At 37.7% G+C, this 26,197-nt stretch overlaps 1 protein-coding gene across 8 annotated transcripts in view; it reads left to right on the top strand.

The window, feature by feature from the left end:
- DENND1A (DENN domain containing 1A) overlaps positions 1-26,197 on the top strand; it is a 194,478-nt gene that overhangs the window by 94,261 nt on the left and 74,020 nt on the right. For all 8 annotated transcript variants that reach the window (XM_051636998.1, XM_051636990.1, XM_051636994.1 and 5 more), the window contains exons 11-13: positions 5,711-5,756; positions 14,425-14,526; positions 21,402-21,527. In XM_051636998.1, the coding sequence (XP_051492958.1) occupies positions 5,711-5,756; positions 14,425-14,526; positions 21,402-21,527 (274 nt within the window). The remainder of the gene's footprint in view (positions 1-5,710; positions 5,757-14,424; positions 14,527-21,401; positions 21,528-26,197) is intronic.

Below are 26,197 nucleotides of genomic sequence, written 5' to 3'. Positions count from 1 at the left end.
TGAGCCAGTAGCAGTGGTGAAGCACCATGTACATGGGTCTGGAATTACTTCAGTCATTGAGACTGAGGGTGAGGGGGGGAGGTGAAGCTAGGGAAGGAGGGAAGGAGTGCTATCTTTTATTTTTTCATTAGGTACCATTTGATATATTTTCAGCTCAGGGGAAGATTTTGGGTGTAGGAGACTAGAAATTAGTGGGAATCCTATCACTAGATTTCACACCTTAATGCACAATTGCTTGTTTCTTTGAATACAGAACAAGAGGAAACATGCAAAGCACTGCTGGTTGTTTTTTTTGTTTTGCTTTTAAAAAGTCCATGCCAGCAGGTGCCAAAAGTCCAGGTTAATGAGATACTGCCACCAAGCTTCAGTAGCCAAGCACATACAACTACTTAAATTTGGTCAGATCTTGTCTATTTTGTTGTTGGGAATGTAAACTTTTATTGATGTGAAAGTAACAGTCTATTAGTTTTCCTCACTAGTTCCATCCCATTTTTTTATTTTTTATTTTTTTTTAATATATGACATAAAAACACTCCCACTGTGTCTGTTTTCTCCCATTTTGCTCGCAGTTTCTGTGTTTAAAATGAGCCTGTAAGAAAAGCCTGTCTTTGCTGACCTGGTAACACAGCTGAGTATGAACTCCAAGTCCTGGAGCATTGTCACTCAGGTTATTCTGTGGGATTTTACCAGAAGCAACAGTATATTTTCTAGGGTGATTAAAACAGTCTTTTCTATTAGATGGAACGCTTAGCAGCCAGCGTTAATACATTCTGAGAGCCACCTTCTCAGAGCCCCTGGCACAGCTGCTGAACAAATGTTTCTATTGGTGGAGTTTTCTCTTTCTCTGGGAGTTTTTTTAACTCCCTTTCTCCTGTTTTATAATCTGCATATAGTTCAATATGCTCCTTTAAGTAGGTGGAGGGGGTAACTGGAGGGCAAGTTCTCCTGCTGCTCGGGAAACAATGATTCCTTCCTCAGGAGCCTCTTGGTAGGCATTTTGATTTAGCCCAGTACATCTGTGTACTCACTAAAAGCTCTTGTAGTTGCTCTTCTGGTTTCTTAGCTGTATGTTTTCTACATCATTCCAATTTATGCAGTCAAGTTTCTAATTTGCATCAATTACTGAAATAAATTTTGGATTTAATTATGTTACATTTCAGTGAGTAATCTGAAGAGAAATTAGGAGACTACCTTAGAGAGTGGAGTACAACTGATGTGAAAGAGTGACACGTTAAGTCAGTATTTTAGCAAGACATGAAATTAGTAAATGTGATTAATCAATTTTCCTGGAACAATGAAGAAAAATTATTCAAATCCCCATGTAGCTGTAAACTATGAACCTTTTTGAGATCCCTGGGTTTTACATTTCTTTTTCTGGTGAATTGCAGTATTTTTTAGGAGTGGATTTTTTTCACTTAAGAGGAAATGTCCCTCTATTTCACCTGCTTCTCTTCCAATTAGTAGTTGCCCACCTCTTGGGAGCATAATTAAGAGGTCTCTAGTTAGCCTAAGGAAACGAATTAAAGAAATTGTAAAAATGCAACTGTAATTAATGGGCAATATGTAGCCATTAAGTCCACAATATCCATATTCATGCTTATGCATTGCTACTTTAATGATTTGATATTTACCTATATAACTCATTTGATTATAAATAATGCTGATTGCATTGGGAACCAGTGTAGCACAGGAGTAATAACCTTTCTCTTTGTTCCAAAAGACTTAGGCATATGCATGGTAGAAACTGATACTTCTTGATTTTGCGCTGAATGGCTATTAGCTGCCATCAGACAACTCTGGGTAATTAAGGGTTGTGGTCCTGAGAAGTCCCAGGACAGATAAGTGTCAAGCAGTAGGTAAAGACTGGTCTGAAGGGCATTCTTTAATATGAACTGTGTCCCAGAAGGATTGAAGGGTGTGTGGAGTGTTCCTCCTGTTTATACAAGCAATGTGTCTCACTGAAGTTCACTTGAAAGTCTGGAAATACACATCTAGCCTGATAAAATATTAAAAACTGATTGAGTATTTCATGTGTCAGGGCCTGAATAGCACTTAGGAAGAACTAAGATGGTGTGCTTGGAATGGGGAAGAAGAGGCACATTGGGGGTGGGAATTTAAGTAATGACACATGACTAACACATGATAAAGAAAAATGGTGATAAAAGCAATTTATGAAGTCTGACATGAGCCTTCATCATTGGCTTTGGGTGTGTTTCCTTTTCAGTCAGATTGATGAACGGTGATAGAAGAATATAAACTCTCTGGTAGATTTTATTGGAAAATTTTATGCTTTTTACCAGAAATTTATTTTATTCAGTTTGTTTCTAATGTTTGCTAAATTAAACTTTTGGTGAATCATGGTGAATTATCCTTAAAATATTTTTGCTCTGCTGTTCATGTGTCATTGAACAATGTCAGTTCTGACAAAGAAAATGAATGTTTATAAAATATTCAGATAATTTGATTTTTGTTATCCATGGAGAAAACACTTTAAGGTTGGCATTTGGTGATGAATGGTAATAATTATTTTAAAGCAATTTTGAATAAACAAATTTTACACAAATGCACCTTCAAAAACAAGTGTTTCTTGAATACACCCAAATGTCCTTTTCGCCAGGCCTGTCACTTTTCACACAAAACTTGCATTTGTTTCCCTTGCTTCTCTGCTGGAGTGTTTGTAGATGCTCCCATTAGTCACTTATCCTTGGTATCTTTCAGTAGTTACAAGCAATGGTTTTTGTGGATAAAACTGAGTTAATTTCTTTGCATATATTTCCATAATTTGGGGAATTCAGATCTAATCCATTTCTACTTGGTGTTCTCTGTCAGCTAACACAAATACTTGCAAAACTAGCACATTGCAGTTGAACAAATTACTGCTTCAGAGTTTCCTTTTTCATATTGATCAGCAAAACCTGACCTATCAGGTGATATGCTAAACCCCCTCTTTGCAGTTCTGTAGTATCAAATTGTTCCTCTGCTTTCTCCTGTCCAGCTGTATGCACTGCACAACCCTGTCAGCACCAACCTGAGTCCTTGCATGTTTAGTAATACAAGTTTAAAGAAAAAACAGCTTTCAAAACACTGCTAAAAATCAGGTTCCTGTAGCCTTTATGCAATCCCTCCACTAGTTTTACATTCTGTCTTGCCTTTACAAGTAATGTCTTTTACTAGAAAATGAAAAGATAATTAATTTCATCCTAAGCTTATCCATATCTCTTAGGCCACATCTTTGCTGTAATTCCTTACAGTTTTGCTGGGGGTGCTGGGTTTTAAGGGTTTAGGCATTCTTATTATTCTTTTGTTGATAAACTGGAGGATTAAAAGATGGACATGATACAGTTAATTAACTTTTACAGGTTCAGATTTTCCTGTCCTTGGTGACAGGCTCCACTTTTGGACATGTTAATAAATGGCTGGTTTTCTGGAATACTGCACTCTTTCTGCTTCCTTTCATTACGTTAGCCAAGGTTCCACTAGATGAGACATTTGCAGTCTTAAGACTTCCTGCCGAGGTTCAGACTTTGTATTTTTGAGATTGAAGCTGTCGTGTTCCTGAAACTACTTAATTAGAAACACATTCATCTCAGTGCATACTGGAGGAGCCTTGAGCAGCATAGCCAGGCACACAGGGAAGTTGAGCATTTGTGCAGCTGGCAGCTAAACCAATGGTTTATACTTCAAATATAAAATTACTGGGTATTTTCTTGCTCCTGGAATGTGGCCATTGGAAAGGAAGAGATGTGGGTGAAAGAGATAGCATTTGTTGCAAATAAAACATGCAAAATGACAAACAAAAATACTCCTCAGTTGAGCAGCAATCCATATGCAATAAGTGTGTAGGTAAAGATGTCTATCCAAGAACCTGGATATATGTTCTAGTTTCATCTGTGGAATTCCCAAGGAAGAAGATCCTTCAGGGTTTGTACCAAGTTTCCAATTTACCGTTCCCTCTGGGCTACCTGTGATAAGGTGCAGTGTTGAGTGTAGCTTGGGCAGGAGCATTCCTGCCAGCCTGGGCAGTTCTGTGTGTTGCAGTGCAGTGTGATACACACCACTTGACTATTCTGCCAATGAACTCGTAAGGTTTTTTTAAGGTCTGTATATTTAATTTCTTCAAAAAGGAAAAAAAAAAAACCCACAATGTTTTCATGTAGAATGTCTAACACAGAGGATATTTCCATCTCTTAATACAGCATCCAACACAGTAGCGGTTTTAGTTGGTATATTAATAAACATGATAAGTATTAATCAGTAATTTATTTATTTATTAAGGTATTTCTCATGGAAATGAAAATTAGTGTGATTTTTGCTGGTCTGGTGTCTTGCAGCATTTTTTCAGCACGACACTTCTCTTACTGAGCAGTAGGCACCAGTTTATCAAAGCAATATGGGAGATATTTTAATCCAAGGCAGTACAGTGACATTTCTCTGATTTTTTTCATCTGAAATTGAAAATTAGTTCTTTGAGCTTCTGTATCCAAAATGAAATGAGGCTCTATTTTAAAAGTTGTGTCTGTCTGTGTGCTTTCCATTTAACAGGCACTATCTGCCATATTTGCAATTAGCAGCTTTGGCATCCTCTTTGATGTGCTCTAATAAGCAGTGCAAATAGAAGCTTTCCCTGATTAGTTGAGTGGGAGTCCTGTAATAAGCTTAATATTAGAAATACTATATACACAAAGATATGACTTCCATTCAGTAGTATTCTTGTGTCATGTAGTCCACGTTGGTGTTTACTAACATCATGGTGGAGCAGACAGAAAAGATCAGTCTTCCTCTTCCATACCCGCGCTCTGTGTGGTGGCACCTGCTGGAGGCTGCAGGCACAGCCCGGGCTTGTGACCAGGGCTTGAGCTGAAGCAGTAATGGTATCAGCAGGTACCACTGCCTGGACTTAATCAGAATCTTCAAAAGTAATTTTTCTGTTTTTCTTTTACGCATGTAAACACTTCAAGACTTATAGGAGATTTAAGGTGAATATCAGGAAAAATTTTTTTACTGTGAGAGTGACAGAGCCCTGGGACAGGCTGCCCAGAGAGGCTGTGGAGTCTTCTTCACTGGAGACATTCAAAACCCACCTGGACACCTTCCTGTGTGATGTACTCTAGGTGACCCTGCTCTGGCAGGGGGGTTGGACTAGATGATCTTTCGAGGTCCCTTCCAACCCCTAGGATTCTATGATTCTATGATTCTAAGAATAAATTATTTTACATGTGTCTGGACTCATATTCAAAGGATTTAAAACTTGTACCACGGGGTGGTACAGATACATTAAATTAACCACTTAACACTACAACAGGATCACGTTTTCTAAAGAATTATCTTAGAAAAAGTGTGGATATTTTTTGAAAAATGTAATGTTTGTTTTGTGGTTTTGTCTTGGTATTTTTTATTTTTTTTTAAGACCTCAGTATTATAGATATATTTAATGGCTGTCCTTATGTACCTGTCTTAAGTCACTTAAAAATGTTGATGTCAAGACAAATGAAAGTCTTACAGTAAGGAAAGGATATTGCATAGCAAAGAAAGTCTTTCAAAAACGGAATAAAATTTTGTTCACATGTGGTTTATTTATATAATGTTTGGGATTTTTTAAGCAAAATCTAATCCAGTATCCTGGTATTTTCTGCAGCTAATTTTATAAGTTATATAAGTGTTAATCCAGTGGTATGAGAATGTAAAGCTAGTTTGTTTTTCCCCTTTGCAGTGCCCCAATGCCCTACCTCATTGGAATACATTTAAGTTTGATGGAGGTAAGTCTCTCACCATTTCTGAAACTATATATAGTTTTATGATTTAGAGCCAAATTCTGTAAGCAATTATATATTAATTCATATGCTTAAAATTGTAATAATTCTGTTAATTTGTGAGTGCTGAGAGAACTGAAGTTAAGGATACATGATAATGTTGAATCTTAAGGGAGCATTATTTGGTACCTTGTGCTCTTTGGGCAGCTCAGGGGTGAGCTCATGTGTTATCTTCTCCATTCTGGTGCTTGATTCAATTAGTTTATTGACTAAGTATTCACAAAGACAGTAGATACTAACCCAAAATGTTGATAGTTACAATTCTCTTTTAGGCTTTTGCAGACAGATTGTAATTTTTTTAATTTTCAAAAGATCTGAAAAGAAGGAGCTCGCTGTTCATGCTAACACAAAGCTGGCAGCAAACCAGCCCTCACAGAAAGCTTCACATATAAACAATTCAGAGTAACTCATGTGACTTTTTAAAGACTCTAAAAGTGGAAATAGCACATTTGCTTCTGCTTCCAGTACTGGTGAAACAGTTGATGACTTTCCTCAAAAGTGTCTGGAGGACAACATAAGCTGCTAATTTAGATCCCTATGAAAAATCTAGTTATTAACTGTGGTGCTTTACACAGTGTGTCTGCTCCACGTGGGAAGAGGTGTTCCTGCCCAGGGAGCATCTCCTCTCTCTGGGCTCTCCCCTGAGCAGCCAGTGTTGAACTGGTGGCAGCTGCAGAAGCTCTTGAAAGGTGTTTGACTTGTGTCCCTGTTTTAGATATCAGTGTTTGGAAATTTAGGCATGGTGGTTAGGTCACATAACAATTTACAAACCTGAGTTTTACATCACATAAAGTAATGGCTATTATTTGTTCTTTTATTGTCATAAAAATGTGTCATTTCTCTGGGTAAGTATTGATAAAACATATTCTTTCACTAGGACATATGTATGTAATAATGATCCTCTGTGTCTGTGTTAAAACTTAAACTGGTATGCTGTGTAACTCCTCCCTTTTTCTACTGTTAATGTGAATTAATTTTAGAAGTCACTTTTTTCATGAGAAGCTAGATAGAATGTGCAGAATCTTTTTTTTTCCCCCGTTTTTCTCTGTACCATCCTGGCTACAGATGACTTTTAATGCCCATTATATTGATAAATAAACTACAGATTTGCAATACAATGTGCTAGTGAATAAGCAAATATTTTAAAAGTCAACATGTGCATTTGTTTGCACATCATGTGTTTATGTTAGAGGGATTTCTGATCATTATACTTGAATACTGCATAGACAGGACTGAAGTGACATCTAGGAAGAAAAAGTCTAGCATAAATTGTTCATACTGATCAAGACCTTTCCTGGCTCATACCTGTACCAGGTAATCATTGGCATGCTTGTTATGGTATCTATCTATTTGAAAAAGAAGGAAGAGACCTGGTAGAGGATTGGATAATACCTTCACACAGATACTTGTCAGCTTTCAGAAATATTTTTTCTCACAAAGAGCTACGTGGTTAGCCTGGCAATGGTACAGAAAAAAAATGAAAAATTCCACCTTGGAGTTGCTTTGCATGGTGCCTCACTGCTGCCCTGCTTCATAAACCCACTGCCTCCTCCTTTGTCTCAGTTTTCAGCTTGCAGGGCTCTGCAGGCCTTCCAAACTCCATCTGTAAGAACTCAAAAAAAGGAGTTGTTCTTGGAGAAGCCAATTTTCATCCGTTTTAGTAACTTGTGAAAAAATCTGTTTAGTACTATATCCAGTATGGCTTTTGACTAGCCCAAGATTCTGGAACACAGACACACTTTGGCAAAGTACAGTTATTCCAAGTGCCTAATGAAATAAATAAAACAAACTGTCTTCTCTCCTCCCTCTGCTCTCAAGGATAAATTGATGCTTCCAGTTAACGGTGCTTTTTCCACTGAAAGATAAAGTCAGGGCTATTGTCTCTGCTTGTTGCAAGCACTGCCTGATTTGCCTAGGGCAAAGGAAAGGTGAGCTTTGTCAAATGAGCTAGACAATTACTAGTTTACTTCTGCCTGGTTTTAAGGCTGAAAGCTTAGTCTTTTTGTCCTTTTCTTCATATGTAGGTATAAAATTCTATGTTTTATTTGTTAAAATAACAATTCAGTACCAACAGCAATTTTTTCTCATTACTTAGAAGTTTTATATTTTCAAACATATAATATATTCATTTTTCCATCATAAAATAATTTTATGAACTGCAAGTAAAAATTACTGTCATCACCCGATATTGATTTTTCGTTAAATGCTGAAAATTCAGCAAATAGATCTTTGAAAGTGTTTTGTTAATCCATGTGTTCTAGTTTTAGGATGAGGGATTAATTCCCCAGTCTTCTAGTCAAGCTAAGACAGGTGGACTCTCTATCCAGTGCAGAGCCCTGTGGGAGCCATTGCAGCTACAGATTGGCTCAGTTCTGCTCCAGCAGCTCCAACTCCAGAATTTGTCATCGTTGAGTAAATGTTGGTGGAAGCCCAAAAGTGCAGGGAAAGCTGTGCTCCAAAGGGGAGGGTGAATTTGGAATGTAGGAAAAAAAGTTAATTTTCTGGCTTTAGTTTTGTTTCTGTGAAGTTTTGCTGTCCCTATCTTGGAATGGGACCTTTGGAAAAGTACATCAGAAATGTTAGTGACTTTAAACAAGATACAACCTCTCAACTCAAAAGATTTTTTTTCAAACAATTTTGTATCTTAAAGTTAGTGTTACACAGGGTCTCTGTAGAAGGAGCAGTTATTTTAATGGAAAATGACACATTTTTCTTCTGATTAAAATATCAAGCATATCCATTGACTGTTAAATCTAATTTGCTGTGACTGAAATGTTCTCCAGTGAGATAAGATAATCTCCTGTTATAGGTCAGAGGGCTCCAACTGATTTACGAGGGAAAATCTTGGTAGAAAATATAGAGCTGTGTTTTGTGCTCTTATTTTTCAGCTTTTCTATCATCACCTAGTTAGTCATTCTTTATAAGATTTCCATTTAGCAATCCATAAAGTGACTTCAAAGGAGGCTAAAAGTTTATAAGCTGTTGGATAAGCAAGACTGGAGCAATCACATGAATAATGGAACGTGCTTACGAAACTAATTGAATTCATATTAGATGAAGATAAGTACTTAGTACTGATAAATAACAAGATAGGGAAACGAAACTCTATGAAATGAAAACATCTCTTTCATAATCTTATTTTATTTTCTGCCTGGTACTGTATGCTTTTTTAGTGTTCAAATTATATTAAATTGACCTTTGTGTTACAAGTGGTGTGAAAGTGGCTTGCAGCCTCTTGCATTTTCTCATAGTAAACGATTGTTTCAGCAACTGCTTCTGTAGCAAAGGTTATTAGTGTGATGGTGCTGATGGAAAAGGAATGCCCTTGACCTAGCAGAGTACCTACTGGAATTTGGGCACATGTGGTTGTGTTTAACCAGGGGGGACAGCTCTGAGGAGCTGTCAGACAGAGCTGCTGCCAGCATAGCTTCCCTGCCAGGCGTCCGGCCGTTCAGTGAACAATGGTGCCCACCTTCACACGCCGTGCTCAGGGCACGAAACCACCCTTCATAAAGTTAATGTGGAGAACTATTTCTTAAACTCCTTTTTAATATTACAGTCACTCAGGGGCTTTTTCTGGTACTTCAGAATTTTGATTCTTGCAAGATTATCCAAATGATTTTGTGTGAAACCACACTGCACTCGTTAGGATTTTCTGACATTTTTCCTAAGCATAAAGGACAGACACGTGCAGATCAGACAATGTACACGAGCAGACTTTTTGGTTTATTTTAACCTGCTATGAGTAACTATGTTCATGTTAGGAAAAGAAGATTCATTCAATCCCTGCTGTCTGTCATCTGCTGGACACAGCAGGTGATGTCCTCTCATGTCCCCTCATGTCCATGGTCTCTGCCTGGCATGAAGGGAGAGCTGCCTGCTCAGGCTGCCGAGCCCCACGCACCTACCTGGGGAGCACTTCTGGGCATTTGTACCTAGTTTTGCTCAGGTGGCCATGAGGATGCTCTGCTTGTGATCCAGACTGAAGGAATCAGTGTGCACAGAATTAATGTTGGGAAGCAGGTGATATCAGCTTGGGCTTAGCCTTGCCAGTGCCATGAGGTTCCCCTGTGCTGCTGAACACACCCTGAGACCTCACTGAGCACTGGCGTCTTCCAGCAGTACTGTCAGTAGTTAACTGTAATTTTATTATTGGAATGAGTAGTAGTTTTTAGCTTTTTCCATCCATTTATGCTTAGTAAGTCACTGCCTTTTCTAGCTATAACTGAAATGTGTCTTTTTTACAGGGTTTAAATGTAGGGGTTACGTATAGACTTAAATCCAGCTCTTAAAAACCAAAAGGTAATTTTAGTCACAAATATAAATATTATGGCTGTATGTGTTTTCAGGAGTACTGATAAAAATGCATTTAAAAATATGACAAATTACTTATGGGATTGTCTTTCACCCAACTATTGAAAAAATGAAAACAATAACTGTGTTTTAATAAGAGACTCTGTGTGGGAGGATGATTGAGGGGGAAGTTTAAGACAGGCAAATATTGCAGGGCCAACTAGACTTGCCAGTAAGTGTAGAAGGTTTTTCCTCTGTTGAACCATAGTGTTAGACCAGGGGTAGTGAATTTGTCGCTCAGTTGGCAGCAGCTGCTTGTGATAAGAATCTGGACTCACCTGTCCAGGATCAGGGTGCTGCACATCAGGGCTGGGAGATGGGCGGAAGAGTGGGAGATGCACAGGAGGGGGCTCAGCCCACCTGCTGTGCCCAGATCAAAGGCCTGGGAGGTCAGGGGGCACATCCAGCTTAACCAGATTTGTCTGTTGAATAGCTATTTCAGGTTGTAAATCTAAGGGTGATTTCATTAAGTCCTTCTGGCTGCTGTTGGGGCATGAAATAATAAAATTTTATATCCGTTGCCTTTCCTGCTTCTGGCAGCCAGATTGACACATTGTTGTCTGCAGTGTTGTGGTGTTTTTCTTAAGAAAATAAATGGAAACTATTAACTAGAGACAAGTCATTAAGCAGATTATTTTAGACTTATTTGAAATCATACTTTCATTGTAATTTCCAGTATAACATACAAGCTAGCTACTGAAAATGTCAGCTTTTGTTAAGAGTGTCACCTTTCCAAAAGAATTAGTGGAAGGTACATTTTATTTTATTTTTTTCTATTATAACAGTTTTTAGTATGTTGATCACATTTGTATCTGGTTATGAAACCTCATGATCAACTTGGTTTATGTTTTGGCACCAATTTAGCCATAAAGTTAAGCAATCATGTATTTTTTTAGAGGGGGGAGGCAGGTGGTAGCTTTGGGGTTTTTTGTTTTTTTACATGAACTATGCAATAAAATTGTTCATCTGAAAGAAGTTTAACTTAGCATTTTTATGGTAGGAAATGCAAAAACTGCTAACTGTAGAGAAGGATAATAAAATAACATTTAGCATAAACTCATGTTAGTATTACTGATGAATATTACTACTGCCCTGTGATCTGAGTGAGACAGAGGCACATCCCTTCCTACTTGCATTAGAATATAGTTTCTTAGTGTTTTTGCAAACTTTGGTGTAAAACATTTCAATTACTTCAAGTGTTTGGCTGCTTGTGAGCAGGACCGATGCACTAACTGCTGCTTATTTACTGACCTGGTGTTTAAGGCCCCCTGGAGTTTGTTTGAAAAGTTAAGAGATTTTCACAGTAAAGGTGCCATTTCTGAAATTTAAAGTGCTCTTTTCACCAGGAGATAAGTTCTCTCTGATTAAGTCAGTAATTCTTACTAAGCCATGTTTATAGAGGCCATAAACAATGGGTTCAGTGTGCTTGTTAAACCAGCTCTCCATACCTCTCCACTCTTTTAAAAAGAGACATTTAAAATAAAAGGCAGGTGTAGATGTTAGTTCAAGTTGGTGGTTTTTAGATTATTAATTATGGCTACAAGTAATTCAGTAAGGATGGTTATGAAAGGTTTGCAGTAGTGAGATGTGATGATGCACATTTTCAATAAATCACTTAATTTTGACTCCGCAAATCCCTAGTCTGTAGTAAAATTAGATAAGGAAACTGTGATGTTCGTATTTCCTCTTGTTCTTTGTTCCTCCACATTTTTTCAGCAAAATCTGAACCTTCTGGATATTGCCCATTGTATTTAACAGGTAGCACTCTATATGTAAAATTTTGTTTAGATATTCAGGAAGCTGTGAAATATGGAATGTGGCTGAATGTGGCTCAGTGGCTGTCCCTTCATGTCTTGAGAAATTCATAACAACACACAAACTCTACCTGTGGAAATGTTCTATGTGTAGCTGTGACTCATAAGAGTCCAGTGGGATTTAATGTGAGAAAGGCAGTAGGATAACAGATATTTTTACTAAAATTTCTACAAGACAGTAACTACTTTTATTTGTAGGTTAGTTGGGCTGGTAGATGCTACGTTTAGCAAAAGAACAATTTGAGTATTTGACAGAGGCCCTTATAATTATGTGATAATTCTTTTATCAAAGATTATAGTAAAAATATAGCTGATAAAAACAGATAAAGATTAACTGGTCAGCCTGCATTTCTCTAGGATGAGCCACAATTGGACCACTGAAAAACTATTTTCTCAAATGCATTGCAAGACAGATGCTATAGATCAAGTCTTCATGCAAATATTGAGAAGTTTTAATGTGAGGTTGTGCTCCTCTCAGGGATGGCACAGCAGAGTTCACTGTTAGCCTTCCTTTTGGGTACAATTAGTCCTGGGCCATGTGTGGAAATGATTACATAGATCAGTTTTTATAGTCCTTGCACCATGAGCAACATCTTTTTGTGCTCCCTGGCTGCTACAGCTTCTCACAAGCCTATAAATTGCTATAGAAAACCCCAACATTTTGTGGAAGGGAACGTGCAGATTCATCACCAACGTTACAAAAACACCCATTGACAAGTTCAAGCACATGCTTGTTGCTTCTTCAGCAGGAATCGAGAGAAGGTTTTAATTCCTTCTGTCTTGTCCTACTAGCACTTGCTTTTGACAGGCTTCTGGCTTTGGTTAAGTACATTGCAAGGCCTTTTTGTTGGAGCTTTTTAGACTCCTCTGAGTATAAGTGAGATTTTTAATTTTCTGAAACAGGAAGGAGCAAATCAGTTTGTCTGGTGCTTCCGGACTCCTAGAAGGAGCAAGACTCCTGGATTGCTTTAGAGTTTATCAGATGCAGCCAACAGGGTGACCTTTGGTTCCTGAAATGTAGAGGAAAGTACCTGGTTTGTCATGCAGTACTTGTGCTTTTTATATGGAAAGCATTAAATGTAATGTTCTTCCATTTAACTTAAAAAAAATTTCTCCTGGAAGACCTAAACTTAAATGTCTACAAAGTGTTTTTTATAGTTGTTGGCTTTTTTTTTTTTTCCCATAAGTACACAGCAGTTTTCTTTATAGACAGAGGACTGAGCCTTGAAAACTGAAGGTAATTATTTAGATGCCTAAGGCTCAACTTTGCCATTGTTTTAGAGCTTTAGTTCCTTTCTTTTAAAGGAAACAATTCCCCCCACCCTGCAAAAACCTTAATTAAAAATTGAGTATGTTTTTGTTCATTATCCTCTTCCATAGAGGTATGTAGGTACTAAAATGTTTGTTTACAGTGTCACTGGGAAATTTCCTTAATTACTATATTCTATAGTTCCACTTTTTTTTATTTTGAATTTTCAAAGCTTTATTTGAAGAGGGCTTAAATATGTATGATTAGTCAGCCAAAAAAAGAAAAAGGATTCAATTCTCCTGTTAGTGGGAAAAGTGTTAAAATAAATATTTAAATGCTGCTGTTTCATATCAGAGTTTCATTTACTGTTTAAGAGAAACAGCCTGACAGTGTTTAAATTTGCTTAGATCACCAATACCTTTAGACACTTAAAATCAAAGGTACTAATGATCCTTCTTTTGTGGCATAGGTTGTTTTCCTTTTGTGTGTCCATGTGCTGTTACAGATGGTGTAAACAATCTAAGTAGATTATAGACATTTCTTTCAGTTCATGGGAACAGGATAAAAAGTTTAGACTCACTGAACGTTAAAAGACCAGGATGTGGTGGAGTTTTTTTTCTCTTAGCTATTTTTACTTTTTTTTATTCTCTATTTGTTAACCTTTGGTAGTGTCCATTTTACTGAAATAGAGTTGTAAATTTGTCTCTGTTGGAATCCCAGAATTCAACCTGGAATTTGGAAACGTATTCCTGACTTACTGCACCTCTTGACTCTTAGAAAAGCCACTATTTGTTGTTGCTCAAATTATTTTAAAAATATTTTTTAATATAAAAAGATGTATCTTGAGTCTGCAAGAAACTGATAAATGTGCAAACAGGATCCCAGAATTAAGACAAACATTAATAGAGATGCTTGAAATAAATCTCTGCTTGCATAATCACAAAAAGTTGCTCTCTGTTTCCAAAACTGTCAGTATGCACAATGGTAAGAACTTCCCTCTGCAAATTGCAGGTTAATACTTCAGCATTGTAAAATGTGAATAAATAATCAAGCAATGACAGAAAGAGATGTTGGTTGTTTTTAAAACACTGCCATTCTTGTAGTGCCACGATGTTATGCTGTTGCTTCCACCCTTTATGCATAAAATTTAACTCTTCATACTTATATTTTCCCTTTTCTTGAATTTGCTCATATTTAGAAAGTAAGAAACATGGCCCTGGAAGATGTAGTGATTCTTAATGTAGACACCAACACACTGGAAACCCCTTTTGATGACCTTCAGAGCCTTCCTAATGATGTGGTATGTATGAAATGATTTATTCAACTTAAATTCATTCATTTAAGGTGTAAATCCTTGAGACCCGTTTGGTTTGTAACTGAGGTGTCTCATGTTTCTCTCCTTAATAGAAGTAAACTGCTTTACCTCAGCAGTTCTTTCCTGTTTTGAAGTGTTAAGCAATGTTTGTGTGAACATTTGCAGACATACGTTTAAGTCTCCTTAGGACAATTAGCTAATGCTCTCCTAAGATAGAAATGCTGCAACAACCAGTGTCAGTTTTGGAATGGCATGATCAAGTTTCAGGTCATCTTAAAAGTTAGTCTTTTATGGGTAAAAAAAGACAAATCATTAATATGGTATATCTGAACAGGATACAAAAACTAAAAATTCTTTCTTCGTGGTGTGAAAAAGTACTGCTATTTTAAACAAACAAAAAAACCAAAACAAAACCCCCCTGCATTTTTAGATAACTTTTTTCTGAACGGAATTGTGTGTGGTTTTTCCTGTGCCTTCATCCAGGTGAGCTTAATGAATTTTGTGCATTTTATATCCCAAGTTATGATATCCAGTGGACTACTACATATTCACTTCTAGTACTGCTCAGTGCATAGAATCCAGATCTTGCTTTCTTTCTCATTCACACTTCTTATTGCTAATTTACTTATTTAATAACTTGATAGTAATGTTGTATAAATACTTGATCTTTCCCTGTAATGGGACAAAAATACATCCAGCTTGCTACTTGCTGCTGTAATCATCTTTACGAAAGGAGCTCAGAAGGATGAGCAGTAAAGTGAGTAATAGTGTAAAAAGCTATTTTTAAGTTGGAGGGTGACTGTTTAGGAGGAAATGACAGGGGAAAATGTGGATTTCTTTTATTAGTTCAAAATATTGTGCTGCCAGTTAGATCTATACCTTTTTATGTGTAGTTGAGAAATAAAATTGATATGCAGGGGACTCAATATATGCTGGTCTGTTTGAGGAAAAACTCAAGTAATGGTGAATACCCAGTGCCTCCTACTGTGACATCCCATAATTTCTCTAGGATCTGTGGTGTGATCCATTCTTCGAAAACAGTGAGCTCTGGATGAAAGGTCTGTCTAGATTGTGAACATTTTGGCTTTAGTCAAGCACTTAGTCTATAAAAGTTACTTCCATGAATTTTTCTGGCTTTATACAGTTTTTCATTTTGATTTCACTCCCAGCACCCAGATCTGCCAGCTGGGCATCACTCCTGCCATTATCCACAACCCGGGGAATGACAGACTTGTAAAGTTCATGGAATTATGTAAGAAATGTCTGGATACAGTGAGTGCAGGGCCTCAAACATGTATATGATTTGTCAACAATCAAGTATTATATTAGATTTTATGAGACTTCATTAAAGGAGCTGTTGTAGGCACACTGTAGGACATCAGAAGAGACTTCACCAATAAACACAGGACTTCAAGCTTTGGAATGTAATAAATTTTAAGAGACTTCCTTCCTTTCATTATTTACTTTTAGTTCACTTTTATAACAGTAAAGAGTTGTGTTTTATTAGTTCAAATTTTTCTTGATTCAGTTTTCCACAGGTCTATTTAAAAGCTACATTTTATCTTGGAGGATGTTTGGAGCATAGCAGGGGAAGTGCTGCCAGCAAATTCAATTAACTGGCATGGCTCACAAATAGCGTACGTGGTGTATTTTTTTTTTCACAACCACTATATAAATACAGCTGGGATTAATATTTGTCGCAACAAAGCCCTAACTTTGTTGTGTTGCGTTGTGTAATTAATGTGTGGGATCAGTGTTTGTGTCTTATTTAGCTTTGTTTCATTATTTTAGTTACCCAGATAATGAAGTATATTCTCTAGGTCTTTTCCTTTCCTTCAGACTACTTAATATTTGGCTTTGACCACTAGAGAGCAGCTGCTCTTCTTTGCAAGAATTGAATTTCTGTCAGTTCTTTCATGCATCGTGTGTTTGGATCTGTAAGTGGATCAAGTTGTTCATCTCAGCGGGGAGACTCTAAAGCCAATCCATTATACTTTTTCTTTTTTTCTTTTGCTTCCCTGGGAGGATGGGGAGAATCAGGGAGTGTCTCCCCACCTGTCTCAGTCTAAATAGATGCATATAAGATCTGAGAAACTAAAAACGTCTTAACAGTTTCATGATCATAAATGGCTCTTATGTCAAACTGTTCTGCCATTTTTGCTGCTTCATGTGAACAGTGAGCAATTCATGCAGCATATAATAGACACACAGTTTACTTTGCTAAATGAAAAAATATCTATATTCAACAGTAAGGCAAAACATCTTCTGTGTGATGCATTCTTCATCAGGTAGTTAATCTGGTGGAAAATTTTTAAAGCTGTTATTCCCCTCTCCATGAACAGCTTTTTTAATCAAGTAAAACAATGCCATGAAGTTCTCTGCTTATTTCAGAGCTTCAGGTAGTGAGTTGTGCTTGAGTTGATAAGGATGCTGCTACTTAAACTGTTGATTCTCAGGAATCGCAAATGAGCTATTCATTAATCTTTTACTCCTAGGATCCAAATGAACATAGGCTAGTTATCATTTGTGTCAAAGGAGCTGGGTAGCATTGACACAGTTGCAGCAGAATCAGATTAAGTCTTTTCTTTGCCCCAGTTTACCTCAGCAGTACCTGTGAGCAGACTTCCTGAACTGTTCAGCTCAGGTCTCTGAAAATCAAGATGTGTAATACTGTGTTAGTAATTAAAGATTCAACATGTGAAAAAGTATCCCTTCTTCACCTTATGCTTCTGATGTGTTGCTGAAAATCTGGCAGCATGAGAAAGCCCTGGGATGCAACTTTCCTTTTAAAATAGTCAATATTAAAAAAAGAGATTTATTAAGGACTGTGATTACAATAAGTGCATCTGCTGCTGACAAGTCTCCTACACCACCGTCTGTGTTGCAAGGAATAGCAAAGAGGGGGTAGTAATTTTTTTTTTATACAACCCTTATGGATTTTTCATGTATTTCCAAATAAGTGTCATCTTCTAGTCTTAGTTGTAGTCAGAGCTGCATATTACAAGGATAAAGCATAAGCTCACTCTGTCAACTTGTAGTTTTTATTAAATGAAGCCCTGATGCAATGCAGGGGACTGCGCCAAGGAGATCTTGCAGATCTGATGGCTGTGAGAGTACTGGAAATTTGCACTAGCCTATGAATATCTTGAGCTGTCAGTAATTTAGTTGTATATGCTACTGTTGTCCATTCATTAACAAGTTACTACAAGTAGGAAGCCTATATCACTGTTTTTCACTTAGGAAATTAACTGCTTTCAGGACAGCAAGAACTACTAAACTACAACTCTGTAGCAGAACCATTTCCTTAAAGGTGAATCAATTTTTATTTCTTACATTGTGTTTGTAATATAATGTTTCTTTATTCATGTTGACAACTGAAAAGCCTTGGACCTAATTAAAAGAATTTCCACTAGCACCTTTACTGAACCATTTCATTATGCTGCATTGCACAGATTGCATTTTGAAACATGGTGATAGTTTAAATCTGACCTTTAAACCTGAACTGCCAGAAGTATAAAAATCTTCTTTAAAAACACTCTCAGGGTAGACTGCATGTATATGTGTCTGTTTGGCTAGAAATAATATTAAAATTCAATGGTCACAGTATTTTTTATTTTTTTTTAAGTATTACTGCCTCTTTAGGCAGGAAACAATCCTAATTCTGCTTGTATAATCTACTTTGTTTTATGTACTAATTTATTGCAGAGTAAAAAAAAATTTTTTTTACTTGTTAATCTATTTAAATGTTATTAACATTTTCTTTTTTAAAAAAAGCATTACATGTCTACTGCAATAGTCCTGACTGAAAGAGTGAAAGTGGTTGTATATAAAATAGACTTCCTACAGTGTTAGGTTTAGTCTTAGAAGAGAGCAAATGATCTGAAAGCTTAAGGAATTAGCAAAATACCTATAAATATTCTACTTCTATTCCAAACAGGGAAGCTGGAACACAGAAAGGCTGTGACTAGGCTTCTGAACTTTCTGTAAAACAGCAAAGAACATATAGATGGCAAATTCTTCATCTTCACGTCAGTGTTTAAAGAAAGTGACATAGAAAAATGTTAGAGATGGATTTGGAAATTACTCTGAGCTATAGACATTTTATTGCATTAAGAACTACCTTTAAATGGTTAATATAGGAAAGAAATGCACACTTTATCCCTGCCACATCACACCCCTTCAAACATGGAGAAGTATGCTGTTTGGGTTTGAATATCTGATGAAGCTTTTACATTATGAGAATAACAGAGCTCCTTGAGAGACATTTTCTCAATGACTAGGAGTGAGCTTATTTTATGGGTATGATAGACTAAATCTGTTATCATATATTATGTTAACATGTACTTATGAGCTCATTAATGCATGGATCATTGGCACAAGCTACAGCATTCAGATTTATAAACAGTGCTGGACACGCTCTTGGTTATTTGTTTTACTAAATAATTATAATGAAATTCCTTCTACAACAGTATCTGCAGAAAGTTTAAAAGGAAATGTCTTGGCAACTGTTTCAGTAAATACAAGTGCAAATATAACATCTAGTTTTAAAAGAAGAAAAAGTAGTGCACATTGTGGATTATATATTTAACACCTAAATAGCAAGATGAGGAGTCACCTTCCTGCCCTCCCCAAATGTACAAGTACTGAAGAAGAGGTGAGGGAGGTGCTGACAGGAGGGATGACACTGGAGTGCAGCAGTTCAGTAAAACCAGCCTGCCCTTTGCCTACAAAGCAAGTTGGTTGCAAAACCCTGAGGCAGAAAAAACACTGTTCATCTGGTAGGATTTTGGACACAAGGATAAGGCCAGAATAAGCTTCTATTATGAGCTGGAAGATGAGGGGAAGGTCTTGAAAGTTAATTTGAACCATCAGATTTTATTTTATGAGGTATTATTCATACACCAGAAAACACACTTGGGTACAGTAGAATATAATCTGCTTACTCTTACATTTGCCTTTCATATTCCTACTGCATTTCTTGCATAATGTTAAGTATGTAGAGCTACCTCAATGGAGTTTTTCAGACTACCATTTGGAACATTTACTAGTTATTGATCGAATGATTTCTTTTAAATTCCTATTATGGATATTTATTGAGTCATTCATGATGTTCTGCAAATCAAGATGACTGGGGCTTTCCAGGCTTTTTGCTTTCCTTCTGAAATTGTGGCTCCTTCCTGCCTTCAGTGTGAGGTATCTCATCAAACTCAGGTTTTGCACCTGACATGACCACATCCTCTAAAAGCTCTAGTTGCATTTCGCCAAGAATCAGTGCCCAGATGATTGTTTTTTATTGTGATCTGTTCTGTGAAATCTGTCTCAAAACCTTACTTTGTCCTGGTTCTGTCTGCAAGACCAAAAAATTGCTGCTGACATAATTGTTAATGATTTAATGGAACCTATAACCATTGCAGCACAGACACAGCAAATCTTTGAAAGTTTTTTTAGTCCCCTTCTCCAGCTTGTGCTCGAGAAAGAAAAATGCTCTCACTAACAATAATACATAGATTCACAACCTTACTTCAGTAGTTACTGAGCTTTAAGGACTTGAGACCTCAAACCAAGGCACGACCTTCCTGTGTGTATGAGAAGTTCTGAAGCACAGAGAACGGTCGTGGGTAATCCTCTAAAACTTTAGCCCCCGATGAACACAAAGAATATTTAAGTAACCCCGACCAGGTAGTTTTAACTCTGCATAGAAATGTGTTTAGTTGATATTTGCTAAGTTGTGATCAGTGTCTCTGTGTAAATGCTAATGAGACCGTTAGGACTGTTGTTCGCCTGAAGTGCAGCTCGGCGACTCCTGAGGTGATTAAACACCTGCAGGGGGGAGGGAGAGGGCGCTGGGGGTTAAGAGACGAGCCCCGCAGGTGGTTTGGATCTCTTGAGAGACGGGAAGGGGGGGATAAAAAACATGAGTAGATCCTGACCCTTTGGAAGGACAAAATGTCGCTGATTTCAGACTTTAAAAACAGGGCAGTTTGTTCTCGGGGTTGCATGGGGCGCTCGTGCCGAGGCGCTGCGGGGGCTCTGCGGGGCGCGGCCGGTTCCAGCCGGTTCCGGCCGGTTCCAGCCCCGCGGCGGGAGCGCGGGCCCCGCGGGGAGGACGAAGCGGCTCGTGGCGGCGCGAGGAGCGGGGAGCGGCGGAGCCGGGAGTGGGAGCGCGGTTGGGCTTCTTTACCGAAATCGAGTCCGCGTGGCCTGTGCTGCTGATTGTTGAGTGATACCCGTGTCTTTTGTCTCAGATCACGGAGGTTTTTCGTCATGTTTTCTCCCCTGTTCCTGAGGAGGGGGAGTGGCTGGGTGGGCCTGGGAGCCAGCCAAGGAAACCCACCATATGCATAAACAAAACTCTCATTGTGTTATTTTGCTTCAAGACTTAAAATTGCAAGGGAATGTAGCCTTAAAAGAAAAAAAAAGCTGTATTTGTGACAAATGTCTCAGACTAACAGAATTTGTTCTTAGCCCTGGTAGTGATAGACGGCCTGGTTATGGAGGACAGTGTCTCTGTTTGATGTTTAAATGAATTTAGCTGAAATTCCTTAATGGATTCTGATCAAGAATGGTACAGGGCTTCTAGGACTGCCTTTGAGAGAGTACTGGACAGCACGTTAACAGTGGATTTTAAATAGAGATGGTTTAAATGAATCTTTTCCTATTGGTTTCTGAATAAAATCCAGTGATATTTTAGAGAAGCAAAACAGTCTTTTTAGAACTGAAAAATTCAACTCTGAATTCACCATGTCCTTTTTTGTCCCAACTGCTGCTGTGGTGAGAGCATTTTTTAATTTAGCTTTGCCCCACTGCGTTAAGCTTTGTTTGTGATACGAGAGTGAACCAAACCTGTTGTGTGATTTCAGGTTTCTGCACTGAAGAACAGACTGAAGAAAGTTTCTACAACCACTGGAGATGGTGTTGCAAGAGCATTTCTAAAAGCACAAGCATCTTTCTTTGGGAGCTACAGAAATGCCCTGAAAATTGAACCTGTAAGTATGAAATTAGTAGGCATGAGATGTAAATCTGCAGCTGTGGTGGGGAAGAAAGCTAAGAAGAACTGAAGGGTAGCATAACCTACTTTTACTAAGGTCAGCATTGTGGCTTTTTAGCTGACTCTTACTGAAAACAATGTTCTGGTCTCTAAAAAATGAAAGAGGTGCAACAAGCATGATCAATCGCACAAGGAGAAAACTTCTTATGGAAAGGAATGGGTGTTGCTTGCTTTTGGACACAGTTAAGTTAGAAGACAGATAGTAAAAAAGTATAAATTAATGATCATAGGAGACTAGAGCAGAGTTGACCATTTTCTCTCATTGCAAAACCTGGGTGTTCTTTGCACTATTTTTAAAGGTAGTAAAAGATAAACTTTTTACAGAATATATACTTACTGAAGAAACGTGCACATTTATGGAATGATGGAGTTTAGGAATAAAATTAGTAAAGAAATTGTGCTTTTCCAGAAATACGAAGAATGTCTGGAGTTGTAATTACTAACCATAAATGTTCTGTTAGGGAAATTCAAACTCTTGCTTCTGGTTCAGAGATAATCTCTATTTAGCAATGATTAAGTGCCATCTGAGCAGGGGAAGGATTTTTCTGTACTTGATTTTAAGTTTTATTGTTTCTAGTGAGGCATCTGTTCCTGGCTTACTGCAAGGAGCTTCATGGACTTCAGTACAAATCAGTCCAGTCAAATTATTATATTTCCACATGTTTTATGACACTCTGGTTTGCTGCCTTGTACTTAAGAGATTCCTTTTAAAGGATAGACAGTTAGAGACAAACTAAATTGTATGAGGAGCATGCAGGTATAATTCCCAGAATTATGAGTGATGAAGGTACTAATTGTGGAGTGATCCACAGAATATTTCCAAAATATTACATACTCCCTGTTTCTAAAGCAGAGGAAACTGACACATGCACATGTCAAATATAGTGATAGATCTCAGTGCAGTTTTCGTGGGCTCCTTTGAACTACTGTCATTTAGAACTGTAGGTGCATAACAAGAAGATCTTTGTAGAAGATAAAACATACTTTTGTCTCAACACCTTCTCTCTCCTCTGCAAGCACTTGGAGACAGAACAGGAAGTGGTAGCGATGGAGGCTTGAATGCTCTTGGGAGGTAGTGAGTCCTGAATCTAGGTTGGGAGGCTAAATGAGTAGCGTGTGAATGAAGACTTGTTGGTTGAGAAAAGGTGTTGTATTTTGCATTCCCCTGCTCTGTGCAGATTAATGAAGAGGTCTGCTGTGCAGACAAGTAACAGGTCTCATTTTAATCATGATGTTAAACAAAAAGATCAGAAGTTGGACTACAGGCATAGTGTTTCTTAAGGCTGAGGGTGCTTCTGTAACTAAAACCTCTTTAATACTATAGTTTGTCATGTTATTTTAAAGCAAGAAAGAAAAACAGCTCAGCCTGAATTGTAAACAGTCCAGCTATCACCATCAAATAAGCGTCATTCCAACAACTCATACTCAGAGTTCGTAAATCACATTTGAAGTCAGCATGAGCCCTTCCACAGCATACTGGGGGAGTTGTGTGCGTGGGAAAAAAATTGTATTGATTTACATTTGTATGTCTGGATGTAACTATTGGGATTTTAAAGCATCTAAGGTGAGGGAATGGGAGGTTTTTAAAATGCTGTCCATATAAATAACAAAAAAGAAACCAGCAAGGCACTCTGGCTGTAAGCCTCCTTTATCCATGTCAGGGAGGCAATGACTTCCTGGCATCCACGTATGCTTCTGTGTGCCCCAGTGCTCCTCCCAGGAGTTGCCAGGCAACTCTGGGAATATTGGTGTATGCTTTGCCTGGATGGGTCTGTGAGATTAACTAGTTGAGGGATCTATGAGGAAAACTAAGAATTTAAATTGCTTTTCTGGAAATACCATCTGGTATTTTGGAGGCTGAATGTTAAAGATGTACGCTCAAAATCAGTTGACAATGGCACATGTGTCGGAAGGGCAACTTTGAGGGACAGTTGACTTGAGGAAGTAGAATAAATTGTTTGGTTTGCTTATCATTCCATCAAAGAAAACTTGTAATTTTAAAATTTTAATGTCTGTTCAGAAAAAAATACATTTTGAAAACAGTTACTGGTGTAACAGTTGAAAATAAAATAGTTTTGATGTGTCTGAGATTAATAGAAAAGCAAATGGAAGAAATAGGTCTCCATTATATTTTTTTAATCTTGCTGCCTTCATGTGTCATAAATATGGGGGCATAAGCAGTACCAAACATGATGTGGTTCTTTGCATTTGATGTCCCATAACTCAAGAAACCTGATTGTTCATTTAAAATCATTGATAATTAGGAAATAAATTCCAAGAGGCAGCAGCTTTGTCTTGTTTAATAGGTTTTGTGTCATAAGACAATCTAATAAGACCATCTCATCTGATACGAGTTGGCTTTTTGAGATGAATGGTGTGAAGCTATTTTCCTTATTCTGTGTAGGCCCAGAATGTGTCACAGAGCAGACTTTAAATTCACATTATACTTAAACATAGTTAGAGCTCTTAATTCAGTCAGAAGCTTTTACTCTTAAAATACAAAGTTATTTATTGTACATACAAACAAGTACACGACAATGAATGAGTTACTGTTGCTCTAAACTTTCCGAGGCCTTCAGTAACCAGAACTTTAGCATGAAAAAGTATTTCCAAATAATATGGTCTGCAAGTCTAATAATAAGATTTATGTAAGAAAATAGCTGATTCAGTTGTGTTTCCTGCTGTGTATGTGTGTTTTCTGTAGTTGTCTTAAAACAGATTTTAAGTGTGGAAGAGTATCTGTACATGTGATGTAATTCCAGTCTCTGCAGACCTCTGCTGCTGCTAAGTACAGCAAAACACATTAAAGCAGTGTATTTACTTGGCTATACTGAGGCAGGTTGTTAGCTTTATGAATATTAATTAAATTTCTTAACCGTGACAGCCATGTGAGCATTTTGTTCACTTTAAGGACATTTTAAATAACTGATTTTTTTGTTGTTTGCAGAAGGATTGTTTTTATCTTCTAAATACGTAATTTACAAAAGTAGGTAATTTCCAACAGAAATAGCTGTATAATTGCCACGTGTGTGTAAAGGTGGTTTGTACTACTTACTAGGTTGTGTATATTGGTAACAGAGGAGGGAGAGGAGACTCAAGATTCTCTGCTCAGGGATGCCGGCTGTGCACTTTCTTCTGCTGACACCTGGTGGTTAGAAACAACAGTTCGTTGGTTTTCTTTCATTATTTTCGTTAAGAAACAGACATCCTGACAACAGTCAGTAAAGGTAAGCTCACGGTGTAGGGTGACCAAAAGCAGTAGCAGGCAGGGTGTGACACAGTCCGGGGTGTTGGGTTTCAGGGTGGGATGCTGGTACAGCTTGCCGAGGCCGTAGGGTGCTGCATCACCTGGCTTGGGTGTGATGTTTTACCAGCAGGTTCCAAGTTTGACCTACAGATTTGTCCAGTGACAAGCTTTCTGTCTGTCCTCCAGTGAGCTTTGCAGAGGGAACCGTGTGTGCTTGATACAACATTTTATAGTTTGAGAGATTTGAAAAAGTTGTTTACTTGCACTTTGATTTTAAATCTGTATATTCTGAATGGTTACTTCTATTTCTATGTCTTGGTTCCTTTTCTCCTTATCTTTGCTATAAAAACACTGCTAAAAATTTGTGTGCTTATTTCCCTTTTGCAGTGCTGCTATTTTTTGAATAGGTAACTAATGGGGAGTAATTTTATCATTCATAACCCAGATAGCTGTCAGTACCCGTGTTCCTGCAGGTAGTTTTCTCTTTAACTTCACTGGTCTGCATTGATAACTTCCTATATGCAGGTGCTGTAAAATGTGGTATCTTTTTCTCAACACAGTCTACATGGTGTACTGAGGTCAGAGATACATGTAATGCAGGATGAGCTAAAGTAGCCTGTTTTATTTCTGATACACCACTGAAGAGACATGCCTGTGCATGGGTTCTGGTGTTTGGGTTTAGTTACTATGAATTTATTGATCTAGTTATTAGGATGATGAACTCTGCATTCTTTGTGAAATACTTTATTGTGTGTCTTGTCATACTGGCTAAATCTAGACCTTTCATTTCTAAACTCGATGCAAATCGAATTTTGGTGGATTGTTAATGTGCTAAATATTAATAATTTATGTATTTTATACTGGATCTATACAGTTGCAACACCTGTGAGTATTTCCAGTATGTGCCAGTCTGTGGCAACGTCTCTGATTTGTGGCGGCGCCACTGAGGAGGTGAAGTAATGCAGTTGAATTACTTGTAGCAAGAATATTTCTTATTATTTGACTCACACTATCTTCTTTATGTCTGCCCAGCAAAATCTGTCACTGCTTTGCTCTGCTTGAGAGGCACTTCTCTCAGGGAATGAGTTGGAATGAAGTTACAACAGTGCTGGGATCTCTGTGCAGTGCTCAGGGGGGTCGCTGGTTACTTGCCCAGTATCAGATTTTGCAGTTTCTGGGCTGAGTAAGTCTCAAAATAGTGGGGGGAAGAGAGCAAAGGGAGCTGTGATGGTATTAAAAGTGTAATGAAATTACCAACATCATAGTATGGATCTTTCCATGCACTAGATCGTGCTGTGATGCTGCACATCAGAACTGTAGAATATATAACATTTCTGAGTATATTTATTCTGAATTTTAAC

Source organism: Apus apus, chromosome 19 (assembly GCF_020740795.1).
Source record: "Apus apus isolate bApuApu2 chromosome 19, bApuApu2.pri.cur, whole genome shotgun sequence".
Classification (NCBI taxonomy): domain Eukaryota; kingdom Metazoa; phylum Chordata; class Aves; order Apodiformes; family Apodidae; genus Apus; species Apus apus.
The sequence above is the reverse complement of the archived record's forward strand: the minus strand, read 5'-3'. Positions and strand labels throughout refer to the sequence as shown.